This window comes from Coregonus lavaretus, assembly GCF_964263955.1.
Source record: "Coregonus lavaretus genome assembly, chromosome: 8".
NCBI classification, from domain to species: Eukaryota; Metazoa; Chordata; class Actinopteri; order Salmoniformes; family Salmonidae; genus Coregonus; species Coregonus lavaretus.
In genome coordinates, this window is record NC_139995.1 from 45,282,382 (window position 1) to 45,305,899 (window position 23,518).

Below are 23,518 nucleotides of genomic sequence, written 5' to 3' on the forward strand. Positions count from 1 at the left end.
TCTCCACGCATCCCCTCCCCTCCTCTCCACGCATCCCCTCCTCTCCTCTTCACGCATCCCCTCCTCTCCACTCATTCCCTCCCCTCCCCTCCTCTCCACGCATCCCCTCCCCTCCTCTCCCCTCCTCTCCACGCATCCCCTCCCCTCCTCTCCACGCATCCCCTCCCCTCCTCTCCACGCATCCCCTCCCCTCCTCTCCACTCATCCCCTCCCCTCCTCTCCACGCATCCCCTCCCCCCCTCTCCACGCATCCCCTCCCCTCCTTTCCACTCATCCCCCTCCTCCCCTCCCCTCCCCTCCACTCCTCCAACCATCTTCCTCTCCTCTGATCTAGACTAAAACCCTGTCTGTGATATGGGGCCAAAATGTTACTCACTCTAATGAGGCCTCTCATCTCCTCACCTCTCTCACTCTCTCTCTTCCTCTTCCTTAACATCAAAATATTACCCTTAGCTAACTCACTCTTCTCATGTCCTTTCTACACCTCTCCTCTCCTCCTCTCTTCCCATCCTCCCTGGTTTAAACAGGTCATGTTTGCAACTCAGGTTAAAGCTAGATGTCACAGACAGGGATATCTGTCTGTCACTCCAGGAGGAAGGAGCACAGCTCAGAGAGTGAATGGCCACATCATATTTCCATATATGCTTTGGTGTTCACACAGCACGTCCTCACTGTAATAGACTACCATGACACACCAACTATGACTTAGCTATAGTATACTGCACATCCATGGGAGTGTACCACACACGTATGGTTTGTTATTGCTGCAGTACTAAATCAAATAAAATGTTATTTGTCGCATGCTTCGTAAACAACAGGTGTAGACTAACAGTGAAATGCTTACTTACGGGCCTTCCCAACAATACAGAAAGAAACATTTAAAAATAATAACTAGAGGAATAAATACACAATGAGTAACGATAACTTGGCTACATACACGGGCTACCAGTACCAAGTCGATGTACAGGGGTACGAGGTAATTGACGTAGATATGTACATATAGGTAGGGATAAAGTGACTAGGCAACAGGATAGATAATAAACCGTAGCAGCAGCGTATGTGAGTTAGTGCAAAGGGGGTTCAATACAGATAGTCTGGGTAGCTATTTGGTTTAATATTTGCAGTCTTATGGCTTGGGGTAGAAGCTGTTCAGGGTCCTGTTGGTTCCAGACTTGGTGCATCGGTAACGCTTGCCGTGCGGTAGCAGAGAGAACAGTCTATGGCTTGGGTGGCTGGAGTCTTTGACAATGTTTAAGGCCTCCGACACCGCCTTGTATAGAGGTCCTGGATGGCAGGGAGATCGGCCCCCAGTGGTGTAAAGTACTTAAGTAAAAATACTTTAAAGTACTACTTAAGTAGTTTTTTGGGGTATCTGTACTTTACTTTACTATATAAACATTGACTACTTTTACTTTTACTTCACTACATTCCTAAAGAAAAGAATGTACTTTTTACTCCATACATTTTCCCTGACACCCAAAAGTACTTCTTACATTTTGAATGCTTAGCAGGACAGGAAAATGGTCCAATTCACGCACTTATCAATTGAACATCCCTGGTCATCTCTACTGCCTCTGATCTGGCGGACTCACTAAACACAAATGCTTTGTATGTAAATAATGTCTGAGTGTAGGAGTGTGCCCCTGGATGTCCATGTAAAAATATATATATAAGGAATTTGAAAAGATTTTTACTTATACTTTTACTTTTGATACTTAAGTATATTTAAAACCAAATACTTTTAGACCTTTACTCAAGTAGTATTTTACTGGGTTACTTTTACTGGAGTCATTTTCTATTAAGGTACCTTTACTTTTACTGAAGTATGACAATTGGGTACTTTTTCCACTACTGTCGGCCCCATTTGCACTGGGCCATATGCACTACCCTCTGTAGCACCTTGTGTTCGGTTGCCAAGCAGTTGCCATACCAAGCGTTGATGCAGCCAGTCAAGATGCTCTCAATGGTGCAGTTGTAGAACTTTTTGAGGATCTGAGGGTCCATGCCAAATCTCTTCAACCTCCTGGGGAAGAGGGCATTGTCGTGCCTTCACGACTGTGTTGGTGTGTGTGGACCATGTTAATTCCTTAGTGATGTGGACACAGAGGAATTTGAAGCTCTCGACACGCTCCACTACAACCCTGCGTCCACACTACAACCACACTGCCAGGTCACTGACCTCCTCACTATAGGCTGTCTCATCGTTGTCGATGATCAGGCCTACCACCATGGTGTCATCAGCAAAATGTATTATGGTGTTGGAGTCGTGCTTGCCACGCAGTCGTGGGTGAACAGGGAGTACAGGAGGACATAAGCACGCACCCCTGAGGGGGCCCCGCGTTGAGGGTCAGCGTGGCGGATGTGTTGTTGCCTACCCTCACCACCTGGGGGCGGCCTGTCAGGAATTCCAGGATCCAGTTGCAGAGGGAGGTGTTCAATCCCAGGGTCCTTAGCTTAGTGATGAGCTTGGAGGGCACAATGGTGTTGAATGCTGAGCTGTAGTCAATGAACAGCATTCTCACGTAGGTGTTCCTCTTATCCAGGTGGGAGAGGGCAGTGTGGAGTGCAATAGAGATTGCATCATCTGTGGATCTGTTGGGGCGGTATGCGCATTGGAGTGGGTCATCTGGGATGATACATATTCATACGATTACTGCACATCTATAACTATTAAGTTATATATTATATTGCACAATACTCTAATCATCTTTGATTAGCACACATTCTGTTCATCTTTGTAAAAAATAAATACAGACCTACCACACCCATGAACAGTGGGCACAACAACACATTCGTAACCATCCTGCACCCACAAACACACAGACACACACACACACACACACACGCACACATACAGCCTGGGAGGAGGCTACAGGCTGGTTACAGGCTAGTTGGATCTAAGGAGCACTGAGGCTGAGCGAGGGGGCTGGCTGCTGGCCATTATAATGTAGAACTGCCGACAGGAAAGAGAACAGCTCCTCTGCTGTGAGACTAACACTGCCACTACAACTCTGTGTGTGTGTGTGTGTGTGTGTGTGTGTGTGTGTGTGTGTGTGTGTGCGTGTGTGCGTGTGTGCGTGTCTTCACATGGCGAGATGAGACGACTAACAGAAGATCAGAGAAATATGGCAGTTTAGCAGGAACCAACAATCTCACATCTGTGGAAACTGTGTGCCAGTGGTGTGTCTGGGCATAAACACAGCAGTGATATGTGGATGTGAGTCTATCCTCCATTTTGGGGATTGTGGTGATGGTTGCTGACTGCCTCGCTCAGCAGCAGAGCTCCAGCAGCTCCAGCCCAGCTATCACAACACATACACACACATTGTTACACACACACTCTTACACACACACACACACACACACATGCGCCACACACACACATCATTATGAGTGGGGATGGCAGTGTTTTGACAGCGTGAGTGTGCTCAACTCAACTGGATGACTTACAGCCAACAAAACCTGAGCTGATGCTAAATAATGACCCTGAGCTGATGCTAAATAATGACCCTGAGCTGATGCTAAATAATGACCCTGAGCTGATGCTAAATAATGACCCTGAGAGTGCTGCATGATTTAATGATAAGGTACCAGTAGTAGAAAACTAGCACTTCAAAGAAACAGTCATATGAGTGGGTTTTCTCTGCTACAACGATGATGTAAGAAAGAACACACTGTATTTTCGGTATATAAATAATATATAATATTTGCTTTGGCTAATAGTGGCTTGAGGCACCTGGGGCAATTGCAGTGGGCTGCTAGAGTAGATGGACTGAGCTAAAAGCAGGCTGGTCAGGTTTCCTGGTCATGATGTAATTTACTCTCTTCAGTCAGCAGCTCAACAAGTCTATTGGGTGAGGAATCCTTCCACCCTCCAGAACCATCAGACTGGTGAGTGTGTGTGTGTGAGTGTGTGTGTGTGTGTGTGTGTGTGTGTGTGTGTGTGTGTGTGTGTGTGTGTGTGTGTGTGTGTCTGTATGTGTATGTGTGGAGTAAATCCTCTCGACTCACAATGCCCCAACCACAACCCTGTGAATCAAGATACAAGTGAGCAATTACATTGGCAAGACACAGCTGCTTTTTATTAGCCAACTCATTCATGTACGCTAACTCTGCCTCTAGGGAGGGAGATATCATTCACAGCAATCAGAGCAAGACTGTTGTCAGAGAAAAAGAGGCGAATCGAGAGGATTTACTCCGCCAAACTACACATCACACACTGTGGATGTTACTATTGTTCAACTACACATCACACACTGTAGATGTTACTATTGTTCAACTACACATCACACACTGTAGATGTTACTATTGTTCAACTACACATCACACACTGTATGTCAGCCTAACTTCTACCACACTAAACCCTTTACATCATACACTGTATGTAGGCCTCTGCCTCTTGTATGAGCTAAATCTATACATCATACAGGCGTGTCTTATCCCCTTACGTATCCTCATATCTTTTACTTCTCATGTGACAATGACAAGGTCACCACAAACACCCTCAATGCACTGTATCAAGACAAGACATCCTGGATGTTAGATATACACTACATGCCCAAAAGTCGACCATCTCATTCCAAAATCATGGGCATTTATATGGAGTTGGTCCTCCGCTTTGCTGCTATAACATCCTCAACTCTTTCCACTAGATGTTGGAACATTGCTGTGGGGACTTGCTTCCATACAGCCACAAGAGCATTACTGAGGTCAGGCGCTGATGTTGGGGCGATTAGGCCTGGCTCGCAGTCGGCGTTCCAATTCATCCCAAAAGTGTTCAATGGAGTTGAGGTCAGGGCTCTGTGCAGGCCAGTCAAGTTCTTCCACACCGATCTCGAAAAACCGTTTCTGTATGGACCTCGCTTTGTGCACGGGGCCATTGTCATGCTGAAACAGGAAAGGGCCTTCCCCAAACTGTTGCCGCAAAGTTGGAAGCACAGAATTGTCTAGAATGTAATTGTATGCTGTAGTGTTAAGATTTCCCTTCACTGGAACTAAGGAACCTAGCCCGAACCATGAAAAACAGCCACAGACCATTATTCCTCCACCACCAAACTTTACAGTTGGCACTATGCATTGGGGCAGGCAGTGTTCTCCTGGCATCCGCCAAACCCAGATTCGTCTGTCGGACTGCCAGATGGTGAATCGTGATTCATCACTCCAGAGAATGTGTTTCCACTGCTCCAGAATCCAATGGCATATGGCTTTACACCACTCCAGCCAACACTTGGCATTGCGGATGGTGATCTTAGGCTTGTCTATGGCTGCTCAGACATGGAAATCCATTTCATTAAGCTCCCGACGAACAGTTATTGTGCTGACGTTGCTTCCAGAGGCAGTTTGGAACTCGGAAGTGAGTGTTGCCACCGAGGACAGGCGATTTTTACGAGCTAGCTTCAGCACTAGGCGGTCCCGTTCTGTTAGCTTTTGTGGCCTACCACTTTGCGGCTGAGCCGTTGTTGCTCCTAGATGTTTCCACTTTATAATAACAGCATTTACAGTTAACCGTGGAAGCTCTAGCAGGGCAGACATTTTATGAACTGACTTGTTGGAAAGGTTGTATCCTATGACGGTGCCACGTTGAAAGTCACTGAGCTCTTTCAGTAAGGCCATTCTACTGCCAATGTTTCTCTAGGGAGATTGCATAGCTGTGTGCTCGATTTTATACACCTGTCAGCAACGGGTGTGGCTGAAATAGCCAAATCCACTAATTTGAAGGGGTGTCCACATACTTTTGTATATACAGTGGGAAAAAAAGTATTTAGTCAGCCACCAATTGTGTAAGTAGGGTGATATGGAGTGGTAGAGTGGAGGAGGAAAAAAACAAGAGAGAAAGAGAGAGAGACAGAGAGACCGACAGAGAGAGAGAGAGAAAGAGAGAGAGACAGAGAGACTGACAGAGAGAGAGAGAGAGAAAGAGAGAGAGAGTGAGTGAGTGAGAGAGTGATATAGAGTGATAGAGTGGAGGAGGAAAAAAACAAGAGAGTGAGAGAGAGAGAAAGACAGAGAGAAAGAGTGACTGACAGAGAGAGAAAGAGAAAGAGAGAGAGAGAGAGAGAGAGAGAGGGTGATATAGAGTGGTAGAGTGGAGGAGGAAAAAAACAAGAGAGAGAGAGAGAGAGGGTGATATAGAGTGGTAGAGTGGAGGAGGAAAAAAAACAAGAGAGAGAGAGAGAGAGAGAGAAAGAGAGAGAGAAAGAGAGAGCGACAGAGACCGACAGAGAGAGAGAGCGAGAGAGAGAGACCGACAGAGAGAGAGAGAGAGAGAGAGAGAGAGAGAGAGCGAGAGGGTGATATAGAGTGGTAGAGTGGAGGAGAAAAGAGAGAGAGAGGGGGGGGGGGTCAGGAAGAGACAGAGGGAGGGAGATAGACAGGGGTAGACAGGAAAAGAAAATGAAAGACATACTGAATGAATGACAGTAAGATATATAGATTGAGAGAGGAAAGAGGGAGAAGGGCAGACAGGGAGAGAGTGAGAGAGAGTGAGAGTGAGAGAAAGTGAGAGAAAGAGAGAGAGCAGGAGAGAGTCTCAGACAGTGCTTTGTCCTTGACATTCCTCTCCAGTCCTTGAACCTCCTGCAGACTGGAGACATGGGAGTGATTTAACTAGGCTGCTAACTCCACACCCTCACAACCAACACACAGAGACGCAGGGGAAAGGTACAGAGACCAATCAAATCACCTTTGGTTATGGACATAGCCCTTACATCATCCATCTGTGGTCCAGTGGTGGCTGGTGTGCGGACATATATGAATGTCTCATTGTAATGGCTGGAATGGAATGAATGGAAAGGTATCAAACACCTCAAACACATGGAAACCATGTGTTTGATACCATTCCATTCATTCCATTCTAGCCATTACAATTAGCCAGTCCTCCTATATCTCCACCCACCAGCCACCACTGCTGTGGTCATAGCCCTAAAATCACCTGTGGCCATACTGCAGCCCAACAATATATATATTCCAATATGACTTATGGGCACAGTTTGAAAAAAGCCTCCAGAAAAACAAACCTGGATGAACATGTACGCTTTTACAAAGTGCAATATTTGATATACAGTGTGGTGTGCTACACTGAAACATAGAGTTGAGAAGTTGCTTAATTATGATTTTACCACAGTAAGATACTGTAGAATCTAGATGTATTATTTCAGATGCTTCTTACTGCATGCATATCCACCTCACTCCCTCTGTCCATCCCTCCCATTCATTCTGAGGACTCCTATAAACGGGGGTTAAGTATGAGTGGGTTATGAAACAGTTATGACCACCATCACCTCTTTCCAAAAAGGTTTCCACATGTATGAAATAAACATGACACCGTGTGATCATTCTTGGACATCAGGGAGTAGAACAGTAGGAGTGATGAGACAGGAGGGAGAACAGTGAGAGACTGTGACAAGAAGGGAGAGCGATCCAGAAAGAAAGATAGAGAGAGGAGACAGATGTCGGAGTGAGATTTAAAGGGAGATGAGTAGTAGAAGTGCACACTAATCCTAGTACACACTATCAAGTGTGCACTTCCAACTACACACCACCAAGTGTACACTATCAAGTAGGAGCATAGGGGAGATGAGGGGAGAAGGCATGTTGTGTTCTAACCTGGTTCTCCTCGTGAGTCACCCTCATCTGCTCCTTGAGGACGGAGGTGCGCGCCGCCTCCTCCTTACGTATCATCCTCTCCTTCTTCAGCTCGGGGCTCCAGAAGCTCTTGATGCTGTTGGTGGACGAGCCCAGCTTGCTGTCCTTCAGGTCCAGCTCTCTCCTCAGCAGGTCGTTCTCCCGCTGCATGTCCCGGAGTGTGGCCTGCATCTCCAGCAGCTCCCCCCCACTACCCCGCACCGCCTGCCGCAGCAGGGCTGAAGGCACCCCCTGGTGGGGGTGGTGGTGGTGCAGCATGGACAGGGAGCCTAGGTCGCTGTAGGACAGCAGGTCAGCGTGGTGGCCCAGCCCCACTGTGGCGATGTTGGGGCTGCTGCCCATGGCCGTGACACGGCCCCCGTACATGGCCCGGTTGGAGGCACGCCCCAGTGTCATGGTACCCTTGGGGTAGGTGGCGGTGGAGCCCACTCCCTCGTGGTCGCTCAGATACATGGGCCCGGACGTGGCGTAGGCAGCGTTCAGCGACTGGATGTTCTCCATAGAGAGCGTCTTGCCCCCTCCACTGCCCCCGCCCCCACTACTGGCCCTCCGGTGGCCCAGCCTGGGGGACCTAGGCAGTCGTGGGGACCGTGCAGGGCTGCTCTCGATGTGGCCAACCGCTCGGGCACTGCCGTACATGTCCTGGGTGAGGAAGGTGTGGCCTGGGCTGGCCGGACGCACGCCACAGGGTCCTTACCAGGGGCGCGCTGCAACGATCACAGTGTACCCTCTCTCTGCAACACACATAGGTGGCTCATTGCATCTGGGGAAATGGGAGAGGAATTTGTCATCACAGTGACAAGAAATGTGCTGCATATTTTATGTGATAGATAAAATAAAATTAATGAACTTCAAAAGCATTCAAACAAAACATTCCTCTCTCTCTCTCTCTCTCTCTCTCTCTCTCTCCTGTTCACATTGACAGCTGGGTGAGTGAGTCACCAGCCTGTGGCTCTGTGGGATTCTTTTACAGGAAGGGATTCCAATTCTAAGTGAACCCACTGGGAATCACAGCATCACCCTGGTTTCCCCCGGCCCAGGCACTCATCCCAGTCCTATTAGTGCTGACGCAGTCAGAAAGCAGAGAACACCCATCCTACTGTGCATAGTAGTACATAGTATAGCAACTATATTATAATGTAGGCATAAAACCACATGCCATGCCCATCTGACACTCCAAGGCAAATTCTTAAAGTATTTGAAGAGATTTATAAATACAGTACTATTTAAACCCAGGACTGCCCTCTATCAATACACTAATACAAACACTATGTAAGGGATAATCAACGAGGGGCTATGCGTTCTATGGAAAATAATGAATGACGTGGAAGGTGTGTTCCACAACGTGCTAGCGAAGTGGAACTGACCTTCCACAGAGTTGCATTATTTTCCAGAGAACACATAGAGCCCTGAGTTGATTATCCCTTACATAGTGTTTGTATTAGTGTATTGATAGAGGGCAGTCCTGGGTTTAAATAGTACTGTATTTATAAATCTCTTCAAATACTTTAAGCATTTGCCTTGGAGTGTCAGATGGGCATGGCATGTGGTTTTATAATTTATAATTTCTTTTTTACCATGGCTATAATTTAACACATAATTTAACCAGCATTTGTTCATTTTTGCCGGTAGAAATGTGTTCAACATCCACTGAAGTAGCTAGCAAGTTTACTAGATAGCTACAGTAGTTGCCGTGGTAACCAAACAAACAGACTAGTTTAGCTAACCAAACCATCAGTCCTAGCTTGCCATTATGAAAATTGAATTCAACAATGCCAATAATGTTTTCAATTCTACTTTTGCTGTCAAAAGCAGCTCAAACATAGAACATATAAGAATGAACTGTAGCCATTGAATTTTACCATGCAAATATACTGCGCGTTATAGGGAAATAATGCACGCTCTAGAATGGCCACAGCCCTTAGCCGTGGTATATTGGCCATATATCACAAACCCCTGTGGTGCCTTATTGCTATCATAAACTGGTTACCAACATAATTAGAGCAGTAAAAATAAATGTTTTGTCATACCAATGGTATACGGTTTGATATACCCACGGATTTCAGCCAATCAGCATTCAGGGCTCGAACCACCCAGTTTATAATAATATATAATAATTTACATGTCAATAAGCAGTCACCTTAGTGAGTGACTGGGTATCAGTTAGAAACTACATCCCCCAGAGTTGTGCACGCTTCCATTTCCTCTTCTGGAGCACTCAGCCGTATGTAATCACTCTTACCACTCCACACCCCAGGGTCGCATTCACTAGACACCAAACAGAAGAAAATGGACTGAAACAGGGAGGGACTACCCTGATTTTGTTGAATAAACACTTGTTTTCGTTTTCCGTTGCAAACCGCTTTGCTACGGTTTGCACTAATGAATAGGAACCAGGGGGAGGCAGAATGCCTGCAAGTGTACCTCATCTTTTGTGCTAAAAATAAAGACAAATGGAGCTTCTGCTGTTGTATTGATGACTCATAATCAAAGGGTAGAACTAATGTATTGTAATTGTACATCTATAGACCTAAATCATACAGCTGTGCCTTATGTATCATCTAGCTGTCATGGTATAGCTAAGGGCTCTATTCAATCTGTAACGCTGAAGATCCGCTTTATAGCACGATTGACAACTTAAGGCAATGTTCCCGCGGTCACAGAGACCGCATTCACGGTAAACACTGCATATGTAGGCTCAATCGGAAATTACCTTTACATTTTAGGCGGATCTTCCACGATACTTCGGCGATACGGATTTAATCGAGCCCTTGAAATCTATGTTTCAAATTAATTGTAATTCCTACCCAGGAAACAGAGTACAGAGCGGTGTGTATACGTAATGCTTCCTACTGTAGGCTACTGCTAGGGTTGGCCGGATGCATATTAGCATGCACAGTAGGAATGTGAATGTGAGCTCAATTCCATGTGGAGTCATTGTACACCAGAGTCGTCAAAATGGCAGCCACGATTCTGGCCATCACATTTAGCTGAGCGGTTACAGACTCCAGTATATGGTTTGCGTCTCAAATGGTATTCCCTATATAGTGCACTACTTTTGACCAAAGCCCTATGTGCCCTGGTCAAAAGTAGTGCACTATAAAGGGAATAGGTGCCATTTGGGACACTCCCCCAGTGTTATCAGAGGGCTCAGGAGGTACAGGAAGCAAATAGGGTTCTGGTAGGAGAAACCCAAAGATGAATGGCTGTTTTAAGGGATGGTGGTGGTGCTGTCTGTCTGTCTGTCTGTCTGTCGGGATAACTTGTCCGTAAAGAAACAACACATTTATTTGAGCTCTGAAGAATTTACAAACATAATTGCAATTAGTCTTTTAGCATCTCCGTGTGGGGGTGGGTAGCGTAATACTGTGTACGTGCACATGTGTGTGTACACTACAGCTTGTTGGTGTGAGTGTGAACGTGTGTGTGTACACTACAGCTGGTTGGTGTGAGTGTGAACGTGTGTGTGTATGTTGGGAGCTCAGAGTTCAGTGTTAGTGGTGTAAAATGTGCTCAAAACGTCTCCCTCTCTACACCTAGTATTTCCACGAATCCATTCAACTGTTTTTGTTTTACACTGAACAAAAATATAAACGCAACAGGTAAAGTGTTGGTCTCGTGTTTCATGAGCTGAAATAAAAAATCCCAGACATTTTCCATACGCTCAAAAGGCTTATTTCTCTCAAATGTTGTGCACAAATTTGTTCTCATCCCTGTTAGTGAGCATTTCTTCTTTGCCAAGACAATCCATCCACCTGACAGGTGTGGCATATCAAGAAGCTGATTAAGCAGCATGATCATTACACAGGTGCACCTTGTTCTGGGGAAAATAAAAGGCCACTCTAAAATGTGCAGTTTTGTCATACAACACAATGCCACAGCTGTCTCAAGTTTAGAGGGAGCATGCAATTGGCATGCTGACTTTTGGAATGTCCACCAGAGCTGTTGCCAGAGAATATAATTGTCATTTCTCTACCATAAGCTGCTCTCTACCATAAGCTTCTCAGAAGTACGTTCTTGTGAGGACGAGAGTGTGGAGAATGGATAACACATTACATTTCAGAAGCACTCGCCCCCCTTCCTGGTTGGAAGAAGGTTTGGTGAATGGGGTGATGCAGTGTGAGGTAATACAGTGGGGGGGGGGGGGGGGGGGGGGGGGGGGGGGCGAGTGCTTCTGAAATGTAATGTGTTATCCATTCTCCACACTCTCGTCCTCACAAGAACGTACTTCTGAGAACGTCCTCGGAGAATGCACTTGGAGCATGAGAGTGTGCAGCACGGTAGTATGCATATTGAGAAACACCCCAGGTGTAAGGCGTCGTGTGGATGAGCGGTTTGCTGATGTCAACGTTGTGAACAGAGTGCCCCATGGTGGCGGTGGGTTGGGCAGGCATAAGCTACGGATGGCAATTTGAATGCACAGAGATACCGTGACGAGATCCTGAAGCGCTTTGTGAGGCCGATTTTTTAAAAGGTATCTCTGACCAACAGACGCATATCTGTATTCCCAGTCATGTGAAATCCATAGAATAGGGCCTTATTACTTTATTTTAATTGACTGATTTCCTTATATGAACTGTAACTCAGTAAAACCTTTGAAATTATTGCATGTTGGGTTTATATTTTTATTCAGTACAGTTTTCAGATTTTCTGTGAGGAAGTAATGATAATGTAAATTTCGTCTATATATTTAGATTTTATGAAGTTGTGTACATTTGAGTTTCGCAACAACCAAACATTTTAGGTATCCAAAGTGGTGGTTATGTCTGTTGGCTACAGCTCTGTATGTAGTCAGACTCTGCAACTGAATATGAGAATATGTCTGTATCCCGGGTAGCACCCTATTCCCTGTGTAGTCCACTACTTTTGACCAGAGCCCTGGGCTCTGGTCAGGGGTGGTGCACTATATGGGGAATAGGGTACCATTTGGGATGTATCCTAAAATACCATTTTACAACAATCAAGCAGCATCATCAGGTTCTAGATTTTCCAGCCCCACCAGTAGTCTTCTAAACACTTTAGTGTTGCACGTTTCTGGTAACTTTCCCAAAATTCTCTGGTTTTCCAGAAATGCAGGGTTTCTGGGAATTTTGGGAAAGTTACTGAAATTTTGCTACACTTAGCCACTCCCACTAGCACTCTCAGACTCTAGCCAATAATCTTTGAGCAGCATGGTGGTTGTATGTCATTGTTATTGTCACGAATACCACCGAGGCTGCTCCTCCTCCTTGTTCGGGCAGGCTTCGGCGTTCGTCGTCCCCGGAGTACTAGCTGCCACCGTTTGATGTTTTCGATGTTTGTTTGGTCATGTCTAGTTTAGTGCACCTGTTTCGTATTATGTCCTGATTATGTCACCTATAAGTTTCCCTGTGTTATGTTTTGTAGTTGTGTGTTATTGTCCGCCTGTCGTTTGGTGTCAAGGTTCGGTACTTTTGTGTTTAGAGTATTTTACGCATTGCGCGTATTAGTTCGCCTCCGGTGTTTTCGAGGCCATTTCACTTTGTATTTGTTAATGAGTCTCAGTAAAGTCGTGTTGACTTATCCTCTGTGTCCTGCGCCTGACTTCACCACCGCATCCACATCAACAATGTGACAGAATAACACACCATTACTATGGAGTCAGCAGGAGCAGCGGCGGGGACCGAGTCGCTGGAGGATCGGGTCAGCTGCCAGGACGCCAGGATCCAGCAACTCAGATCCGCCATGCAAGAGGTCATGAACACCCTGCGCCGATGGGAGAGAGGAGGCTTGCCCACACCTCCTCCTGCCTCACCACCACCATCGGCCAGCCCCACCAGACCAGCTCCGGAGTCCAGTGGTATTTGGCTCTCGCTCCCGAGGGCATATGATGGCACCGCAGCCGGGTGTCAGGGGTTCCTCCTTCAAGTGGAACTCTACCTGGCAACCATACACCCGGCGCCCTCGGGATACGAGAGCGTTTCCGCCCTCATCTCCTGTCTCTCCGGCAAGGCGTTGGAGTGGGCCAATGCCGAATGGAGGGGAATAGACGCCGCCACCATCAGCTACGCGGAGTTCTCCCACTGCTTCAGGGCTGTTTTCGATCATCCCCCTGAGGGTAAAGCGGCGGGGGAGCGTCTGTTCCACCTTCGACAGGGGAAGAGGAGCGCACAGGAGTTCGCCCTGGACTTCCGGACTCTAGCGGCGGATGCGGGGTGGAATGAGAGAGCCCTCATCGACCACTATCGGTGTAGCCTGCGTGAGGACGTTCGACGAGAGTTGGCCTGCAGGGACACCAATCTAACCTTCGACCAGTTGGTGGACATGTCAATCCGTCTGGATACCCTGCTGGCCACCCGCGGACGTCCAGAGTTGGGGCCATCCATTCCATCCCCCAGCACCTCCGAGCCGAGCCCTATGGAGCTCGGGGGTGCTGGCGCTAGAGAGAGGAGGAGAGAGATTCCGAGGGAGGCCGTCCCCTGCACCAACTGTGGTCGTAGAGGACACACTGCGGCTAGGTGCTGGGGAGGGTCTCCAGGGGTTCGAGGCAACAGGTCGCGCACTGGGGAGTCATTCCAGGTGAGTAGGCGCCCAACTCACCCAGAGCTCTCGGTTGTTCACTTTTGTTTACCTGTAGTATTTCCTCAGGTTGCATCTCAGTCCCAGCATAAGGCACTAGTCGATTCAGGCGCAGCTGGGAATTTCATTGATCGTAATTTTTGTGTGAGGTTAGGGATGCCCCTCCTGCCCGTTGATGCACCCTTCCCTATCCATGCCCTAGATAGCCGTCCGTTGGGATCTGGGTTGATTATGGAGGTCACAGCGCCACTTAAGATGAGGACGCAGGGGGGTCATGAAGAGATTATTCAGTTGTATCTGATCGACTCTCCTGCGTATCCCGTGGTACTGGGGCTTCCTTGGTTAATCGCCCATGACCCCACCATTTCGTGGCAACAGAGGGCTCTCAAGGAGTGGTCTAACCAGTGTGTCGGGCGATGTTTAGGTGTTTCCGTAGGGGCGACCACGGTGGAGAGTCCAAACCTGGTGCCCGCAATGCACATTCCCCCCGAGTATGAGGATTTGGCACTCGTGTTCAGCAAGACTAGGGCGACGCGATTGCCACCTCATAGACGGGTAGATTGTGCGATAGACCTCCTGGCGGGTGCGGCACTTCCGCGGAGCCATGTGTATCCCTTGTCTCAAGAGGAGACGGCGGCTATGGAGACATACATAGCCGAGTCTCTGAGACAGGGATACATACGGCCCTCCACTTCCCCTGTGTCCTCGAGTTTCTTTTTTGTGAAGAAAAAGGATGGAGGGTTGCGCCTGTGTATTGATTACCGTAATCTCAATCAGATCACTGTCAAATACAGTTATCCTCTTCCTCTGATTGCGAGTATGACGGAATCATTACGCGGAGCGCGTTTCTTCACTAAACTGGATCTCAGGAGCGCTTACAACTTGGTGCGCATTAGGGAGGGAGATGAATGGAAGACAGCATTTAGTACCACCTCGGGTCATTATGAGTATCTCGTCATGCCATACGGGTTAATGAATGTTCCTTCAGTCTTCCAATCCTTTGTGGACGAGATCTTCCGGGACTTGCATGGGCAGGGTGTGGTCGTGTACATTGACGACATTCTAGTGTACTCTTCTACACGAGCCGAGCATGTAGCCCTGGTACGCCAAGTGTTGGGTAGGCTGTTGGAGCATGACTTGTATGTCAAGGCAGAGAAATGTCTGTTTTTCCAGGAGTCCATCTCCTTCTTGGGTCATCGGTTGTCCGCGTCAGGGGTGGAGATGGAGATTGACCGTGTGTCAGCCGTGCGTAATTGGCAGACTCCAACCACTGTTAAAGAGGTGCAACGGTTTTTGGGTTTTGCCAATTACTACCGGAGGTTTATCCGGGGTTTTGGACAGGTGGCAGCTCCCATCACTTCCCTGCTGAAGGGGGGCCCGGTGCGTTTGCAGTGGTCGGCTGAGGCGGACAGGGCATTTGATAAACTGAAGAACCTGTTCACCTCGGCTCCGGTGCTGGCGCATCCGGACCCCGCTTTAGCGTTCCAAGTGGAGGTGGACGCGTCAGAGGCCGGTATTGGGGCAGTATTGTCTCAACGCTCAGGCACGCCTCCTAAACTCCGGCCCTGCGCTTTTTATTCTAAAAAGCTCAGCCCGGCGGAACGAAATTATGACGTAGGGGACAGGGAGCTGCTAGCCGTAGTTCAGGCCCTAAAGGTGTGGAGGCATTGGCTTGAGGGGGCTCAACACCCTTTTCTCATTCTGACTGACCATCGTAACCTGGAGTACATCCGGGCAGCTAGGAGACTGAACCCTCGTCAGGCTAGGTGGAACATGTTTCTGACCCGGTTTGTTTTTAAGCTTACTTACATCCCAGGGTCCCAGAACGGTAAGGCAGACGCCCTGTCCTGGCGGTATGACACAGAGGAGAGGTCCATTGAGCCCACTCCCATACTGCCGGAGTCTTGTCTGGTGGCACCGGTGGTGTGGGAGATCGATGCGGAGATCGAGCGGGCGTTACGCACCGACCCTACTCCTCCGGAGTGTCCAGTGGGGCGGACGTACGTGCCGTTCGAGATCCGCGATCGTCTCATATATTGGGCTCACACGTCACCCTCCTCTGGACATCCAGGTATTAGCCTTACCTGGATGTGCTATCATGCCAACTCTTTGTAATGGAGTTGGCAAGAGCACAAACAGATCTGGGACCAGGCTGGGACAAAATGACAAATAAATAAAATGTTATATTGACACTGAAGAGCCTGAGTATAACACACAGCCTCCTAACATTAGGTAAACAAAGTGGTCTAACAGAAATAAGCTCCAGTGTAAGAAAGTGCAATATGTCTAAGAGCATCTTCCTTTTTATTCCCTCCTTTCTTTCCATTTATTTCTAAGATTCTATTATCAAGTCAAACATTTAATTGGTTGTAGTTGTTCTTCATGGTCCCGCCCACTGCCCTCTCATTTTGATTTGATTGGTTGTATTATGACTGAGATGACTGAGATGTGGTTGTCCCACCTAGCTATCTTAAGATGAATGCACTAACTGTGCGTCGCTCTGGATAAGAGCGTCTGCTAAATGACTAAAATGTAAATGTATTATCAGAATAACTGGGCTGTTTTAAGGGATGGTGTTGTCTGTCTGTCTGTCTGTCTGTCTGTCTGTGGTGATAACTGAGCTGTGTTCTTCCTTCCTTCCGGGCCACAGTTGCATAATCTTCTCAGAATACATGGTTGCCATGGTGACTGTGGTGTCTGGCCTTACAGAGATAAAGCACCTGGGTTGGCAGTCCTCTTACATAACGCTAACTTAAGTTTGAAAAGGCGAGAAAAAAAAAGTATTCCTGTGAATTCTGGTGTGGGTGGATAGAGGAAGGAGAAAGGAAGCGTGAGAGTGATTGCAGATGGTCTGGTCATCTGTGCCATTCACTCCTACCTCCATGCCAGGGTAAGGGTGAGGACAAGATGGCCACTAGCTTTACCGGAACCATTATGCGCCTGCCCTACAGCCAGACCTGACTTTGCCTATAGCACTGCACCACCTCTCCCTTTCAGAATCAGATAGCAATGTGATATGGCTGTATGTCTGTCTATGAAGTCCCACAAGGATATTGGAGGTAATTCTAGTATTTTGCAGCCTAGTGTTTGGCAATTACAATGACCATATGAGTTGGCAAGACAGCACAAACAGATCTGGGTCCAGGCTAATCATTTTGGGTACAAGACAGAAATACTGAAGAAATACCTGTGAGAAAATACTTCAGCAGTGGCAATTACAACAATACGATGACAGGCGAGAGCAGACAGGGAGCTCCCTTATCACTATAAGTTCAGTTTTCTGCAACAAGAAGCTTTAAAATGGGATGGGAGTGTTACAAATACAAAATGGCAGAGCGAATCAAATGAAATCCATTGGAAAGGGTGTAATATGTCAGCCTACATTAGCTGAGAGGAGTAGAGCAGTTGTATTAGCCAAACAAGTTGCTTTTTCAGCATCCAGTCCCTCTGAGAGGCTGCAGCTAATTAAACTCAAACAAGTTATACAACACACATATCAGCAGGCTAGCAATTATTATCTTTAATTGGCTGGCAATGACTACAAAGTGTTTGTGAAGTCTGGAGTGAAAATGTTGGAAAAGCATCAAGAACTGCATGTGGCCAGCTGGGTTCAAACCCCAGGTCTCCTGGATGCAACAAGACTTTGCTATCCCACTGAGCTAAAGCCTATGCCTTCTGTCTGTGAAGCCACATCAACAAAGGAGCGTACAATCCTCTCCCATTAAAGCTGTCAGGGGTTGTGGTGCTGAATTGCCCTAACATCAGTGCTGAATCACCAACAGCGTTAGAGCTAACTGCGGTGCTATCCGTGGCACTGAACCGAGAGTCAACCAACACGTTGCATATATTTTCATATTTTAGAAAAATGTTTAGGGTGACTTCAGTCAACCAGCCAGACGATGATAATACTCTTAGCCCAATAAAGACAGGTGTTATGGGGCAGATAGGCGTAAGCAGCTGTGTTTGCGAGGGGCAAAATAACTATAAGCGAAGGACTGTGCTGAACAAATTGTCGTCGGAGATTCAGCGTAACTACACACCAATGTGTCATCATTGTTCCAGTCACAAATATATTGTAACGACCCGGTATTGTGTTCTGTGTTCGTGGGTGTGTTATTGTTCTCATGGGTGCTAGAAGGGGTTAAATATGCCAGGACAGATGGAAAGGTTGTGGGGGTATGATGGGTAATCCCGCAGGGTTTTGAAATGCATAAATAGGGGTTACTGTCTCATCTCTCTCTCTTCTGTTCGGGACCCTGATCTGCTCCTATGAGGGTGACATGGTATATTTGTGTACGTTCGGAATTTAGCGGCGTGGGCTGTGGCCTGAACAATAGCCCAGTTTAGGAATAAACCTGTGTTCTGCCCTGCACACCTGGTGTCCGTCTTTTTTTTCCTTTATGACCCAGCTGGGTCATTACATTGGTGTCAGAAGTGCTTTCGAACTACGGGATAGATCGAGATTAGGCGAGTTAGCTGTTTCAGTATAGGCCTTGGTTGGCTTTAGCGTGACTCGCATCTACGGTCATGATGTTCGGGGCAAGGCGGAAAATTAAGGAAGAGTCGGACAAAGTGTCCGTTGTGGGCTCGGGGGTACCCGGTCGGGAGGGTCAGGCGGTGACTGCTGTAGAAGAGCTGGAGAGCCACATGGCAGAAGTTAAATTGTCAGTCAGCAAGATGGCAGAACTGGCGGGTTTTCCTTCACACCGCTCGACCAGAGCAGACGTCACGGCGACGGAGATGTCGACGTCACCGGGTGCGGAAATGGCTGGGCCTGCTTATGTAAACAGAGATGGCAGCGCCCTATTGCCATTAGCCACGGTAGTGGCTAAACTACCAAAGTTCAATGGACAAGGTAAATGGGAAGTTTTTTCACTCAATTCGAGTTGTTGGCTAGAGCCGGGAGGTGGTCTGACAAGACGAAAGCGTTACATCTTGCCCTGAGCCTGGCAGAGGAGGCATCGGAATGCCTGCTAATGCTAGCCCCGGATGAGAGGGGCGACTACGGTGCGCTAGTGGAGGCATTGGGGGGCCGTTTCGGCAGCGACACGCAGCCCAACATGCTGCGGATTGAACTGAGTAACAAAAAGAGACTTCAGGGGGAATCATTAAAGGCATTGGCAAGTGGTATTCTGAGCCTGACCAGGCGGGCTTATGCAACTATGCCGACTGGGGTGCAAGACGAGCTGGCACGGGACAGTTTTATTAGAGCACTCTCTTCCACCGAACTGGGTAAGCATGTTCAGATGGCGGACCTACCATCTCTGCGGGTTGCAGTGGAGATAGCCAGGAAGAGGGATCTGGGGTGAGGGAGTGAGAGTGGAGGTTGCCAGTCAACCAGAGGTGAGAGCAGCGGCGGCCGGGGTGCCGGGGGTCACCAAACCAGAGTGGGTCGACGAGTTGGGCGGTTTAGTCAAGACTGCTTCGCTTGTCATTGAGAGGGGCTCCAGGCAACATTGCAGTGTAAGCTCAACTCCCATTGTCTGCTGGGGTTGTGGCCAGCCTGGCCACATTGAGAGGGAGTGTGGCAGATTCTCCCGTCACCAGGGAAACGACAGCGGGTTCTCACGCAGGGGGCAGCGCGGGCCCACCCCCCCGCCCCCGCCCCTGAACCCACAGTAAGCAGAAGAGGTACCCAGCAGTGCAGGCAAGAGGGTGGGGATCTGCTCCCCCAGGGTGTAGCTGCCGCCGTGTTTCCTAGTCCGGTAGTTGTGGTGGGACGTACCACCGTTGAGGACTTCTGCAATGTCATCGTCAAGGTAGAGGGGGTGGAATGTTTGGCCCTGGTTGACAGGGGCTCTACAGTAACCCTGGTGAGACCAGACATACTACCTGTAGGGGTGCGGGTGGAGCCGACCCTTGTCCAGCTACGGACTGTCACGGGGGAGCTAGCCCCCATGTTAGGGAAGTGTCAGCTGTCTGTGACTGTGGGGGGGAGAATTGTGGGGTGTCCGGTGTGGGTAGCAGCAGTGCAGGACCCCTGTATACTGGGAATGGACTTTTTGAAAAACTGTGGAGCTCAGTTGGACTGAGCTGCGGGCACTTTGAGGCTGTCGGGGGGGCCCACAGTGGGAATGTTGCCTTCGGGAGGGCCAGCAGGGGGCAGGACTGTCCCTCCGTCTTCCTCCAAGCTTGCCGAAACTCCACCGGTCGTCCCGGCTGCTCCCTTGGTCGTTGTGCCATCCCAGCAGCTGTCTCCGGTGGCGACGGCCTTCACTCCCCATAATGGTGCAAGCACAGGCAGCCCAGTAGCCCAAAACACACTGGCTCCTTCACCCCATCAGCCCGACGGGGGGAAGGAGGAAGCTTTCGACGCCGTCAAGGCTGTGTGGCTGACAAACTGTCAGGGTCTGGATGAGAGACAACAGAGACAGTTAAAGCAGCTGCTGTTGGACTTTAAAGATAGCTTCGCTTGGGGGGAAGACGAGGTAGGGCAAACGCACCTAGTTCAGCACGAAATCGACACTGGGGACGCCCGACCCATTAAAATTTGGCCCGTCGTATTCCCCTTGCCAAGAGGGAAGCAGCAGACACAGCTATTGTTGAGCTATGTTGCGGGCTGATTTCATTGAGCCATCAGATCCGCACCGGTCGTCATGGTGCCTAAGAAAGGGGGTAAACTTAGGTTTTGTGTTGACTACAGGGGCCAAAATTCTGTCACTACTAAAGACTCTTACCCCCTACCGAGGATTGATGAGTCGCTAGACCACGTGAGAGGGTCCTCGTGGTTCTCCTCCCTTGATCTGTGCAGTGGCTACTGGCAGGTGCCCCTCTCGCCAGGGGCACGTGAAAAAACGGACTTCTCCACGGATAGGGGCCATTGGCAGTTCAAGGTGCTGTGCTTCGGGCTCTGTAATGCTCCTGCAACCTTTGAAAGGCTCATGGACAGAGTGCTGGCGGGGGTTCCAAGAGACGAGTGTGTCGTATACCTAGACGACATATTGGTGCACGGCACATCGTTTGAGGGGGCACTGGGGGCACTTAGGCGAGTGTTGGAGAGGATCTCGGGGGCGGGGCTAAAATTACATCCGGGAAAGTGCCATTTCATGCAAAGGGAGGTGGCGTTCCTGGGTCATCAGCTGGGTGGTGAGGGCATCAGCATGATGCCAGACAAAGTGGAGGCTGTGAGGGGGTGGCCAGTTCCAGGGGGGAAAAAATAGGTTAAGAACTTCCTGGGGCTGGCATCCTATTATCGTAGGTTTGTGAAGGGGTTTGCAGGGGTATCGGCTCCTTTGAACCAAGGAGGACACTGTTTTTCAGTGGACCGAAGAGCACCAGCGGGCGTTTGAAGCACTCAAACGTGCCCTGGTGGAGACCCCTGTCCTGGCCTCACCAGACCCGAACCGTCCGTTCATCTTGGACACCGACGCAAGCAATGCAGGTTTGGGGGCTGTGCTGGCTCAGCGTGGGCCTGATGGGGAGCACGTAGTAGCTTATTACAGCAGAACTTTTGATAAGGCTGAAAAACACTACTGCGTGACAAGGAGAGAGCTTTTGGCTGCTGTGGCAGCAGTACGCCATTTCAAGTACTACCTGGGGGGCCTGCCGTTTGTGGTCCGGACGGATCACTACGCCCTACAGTGGCTTCTCTCCTTCAAGGAGCCAGAGGGTCAGATCGCCCGCTGGCTGGAGGAGCTGCAACCCTACGACTTCCAGGTGGAGCACAGAGCTGGCCTTCGCCACAGCAATGCAGACGCCTTGTCCCGCCGCCCGTGTGCTGAGGACGGCTGTGGGCCAAACGGGTGGAGCGAGAGAGAGAACTGTGCATGGAGGAGGGAGTCACCGCCACGGTGAGTCAGCTGAGTGACAGAGTGCCGGGAACTTGAGGCTGTGGACGTCGGGGAGTGGAGGCGTCGCCAGGAGGAGGACGCAGAGCTGCGTCCTGTGCTGCGGTGGGTGGAAGAGAGAAGACGACCGCCGTGGGGGGAAGTAGCCCCTCTATCACCAGTCACGAAAGGACTGTGGGATAAATTCACAGTCCTTAGAGTGGCTGAGGGAGTGCTCCAGAGGGGGTGGAAAAAGCCAGCTACTGGAGAAATTACGTGGCAGGTAGTGGTGCCCAAAAGGCTGCAGGGGAGCGTGTTGCAGCAGCTTCACGGGGGAGTAGGCGCAGGGCATTTTGGGGTCTCCAAAACGTTAAAGCGCATGCGTAAAGGCTTCTATTGGGCCAGGCAAAGGAGGGATGGGGAGGACTTTTGTAGGCAGTGCGACGAGTGTGCTGCTAAAAAAGGACCTCCAGGTCAGTCACACACCCTCCTACAACTCCCAGTAGGTGAGCCCATGGAGAGACTGGGGGTAGACATAGTGGGGCCATTTCCAACCACAGACAGCGGTAACAGGTGGATTCTAACTGCTATCGACTACTTCACCAAGTGGCCAGAGGCTTACGCTCTCCCAGACCAGGAGGCAGAGACAGTAGCTGATGCGTTGGTAGGGGGAATAATCAGTCGGTTTGGGGTGCCACAGTCTATTCACAGCGACCAGGGGAGAAACTTCGAGTCACGGGTGTTCTCAGAGTTGTGTAGACGGTTAGGAGCGGAGAAGACGCACACTACTCTGCTTCACCCCCAGAGTGATGGGCTGGTGGAAAGATTTAACAGAACATTAGCACAGCAGCTGGCCATCGTTACCTCAAAACACCAGAGAGATTGGGATACCCACTTACCGTTTATTCTTATGGCATATAGGTCGGCTGTTCAAGAATCGACTGCGTGCTCCCCAGCGCTACTAATGTTAGGTCGTGAGTTGCGCACCCCAGCCGAACTGATGTTTGGCCACCCTCCTGATAACGACGACTGGGTTTTGCCTGGCCCGAACTATGTTCGTCGTCTGCAGAACCGGTTAGAAGTGGCTCACACCTTCGCAAGAGAGCAACTCGAGAACGCAGGGGTGCGCCAAAAGCACCACTATGACTTGCGCGCTAGGGGGAGGCACTTCGGAGCAGGAGAATGCGTGTGGCTTCACAATGCCATGCGCAAGAAGGGGCGGTGCCCAAAGCTGGACAGTGCCTAGGTGGGGCCCTGTCTGGTGATAGAGAGAGTGGGGGAGGTGACGTACCGGGTGGAGGTCCCCCCACGGAGCAGGAAGGTGGTGGTCCACCGGAATCGATTGGCGCCCTACAGAGGGAGGAAAACGGTAGGGAATGGAAGTGAGGACTCTGATGTGAGCCCACGGGAACAGTCTAACGAGGGCTGCCTCTTCAGAGGGCGCTAGAAATGACATTGGGGCAGATGAGTGTTCTGGGGGTCCACCGGTGAGAGTCACGGGGAGGCCCAAGAGACTGATGCGACCTCCAGGTCGTTTTAAGTATTTTGTTTTGGGGTTTAGAAGGGGGGGC

At 49.4% G+C, this 23,518-nt stretch overlaps 1 protein-coding gene across 1 annotated transcript in view; it reads right to left on the reverse strand.

Annotated features, from left to right (window-relative positions):
- The window catches only part of LOC311134241 (ERC protein 2-like), a gene marked incomplete at both ends in the record, with an annotated part of 77,392 nt that extends 69,109 nt beyond the window's left edge, over positions 1–8,283 (reverse strand). The window contains one exon of the mRNA XM_084167861.1: positions 7,606–8,283. Within this exon, the coding sequence (XP_084023987.1) occupies positions 7,606–8,283 (678 nt within the window). The remainder of the gene's footprint in view (positions 1–7,605) is intronic.
- Between the last annotated feature and the right edge of the window lie 15,235 nt (positions 8,284–23,518).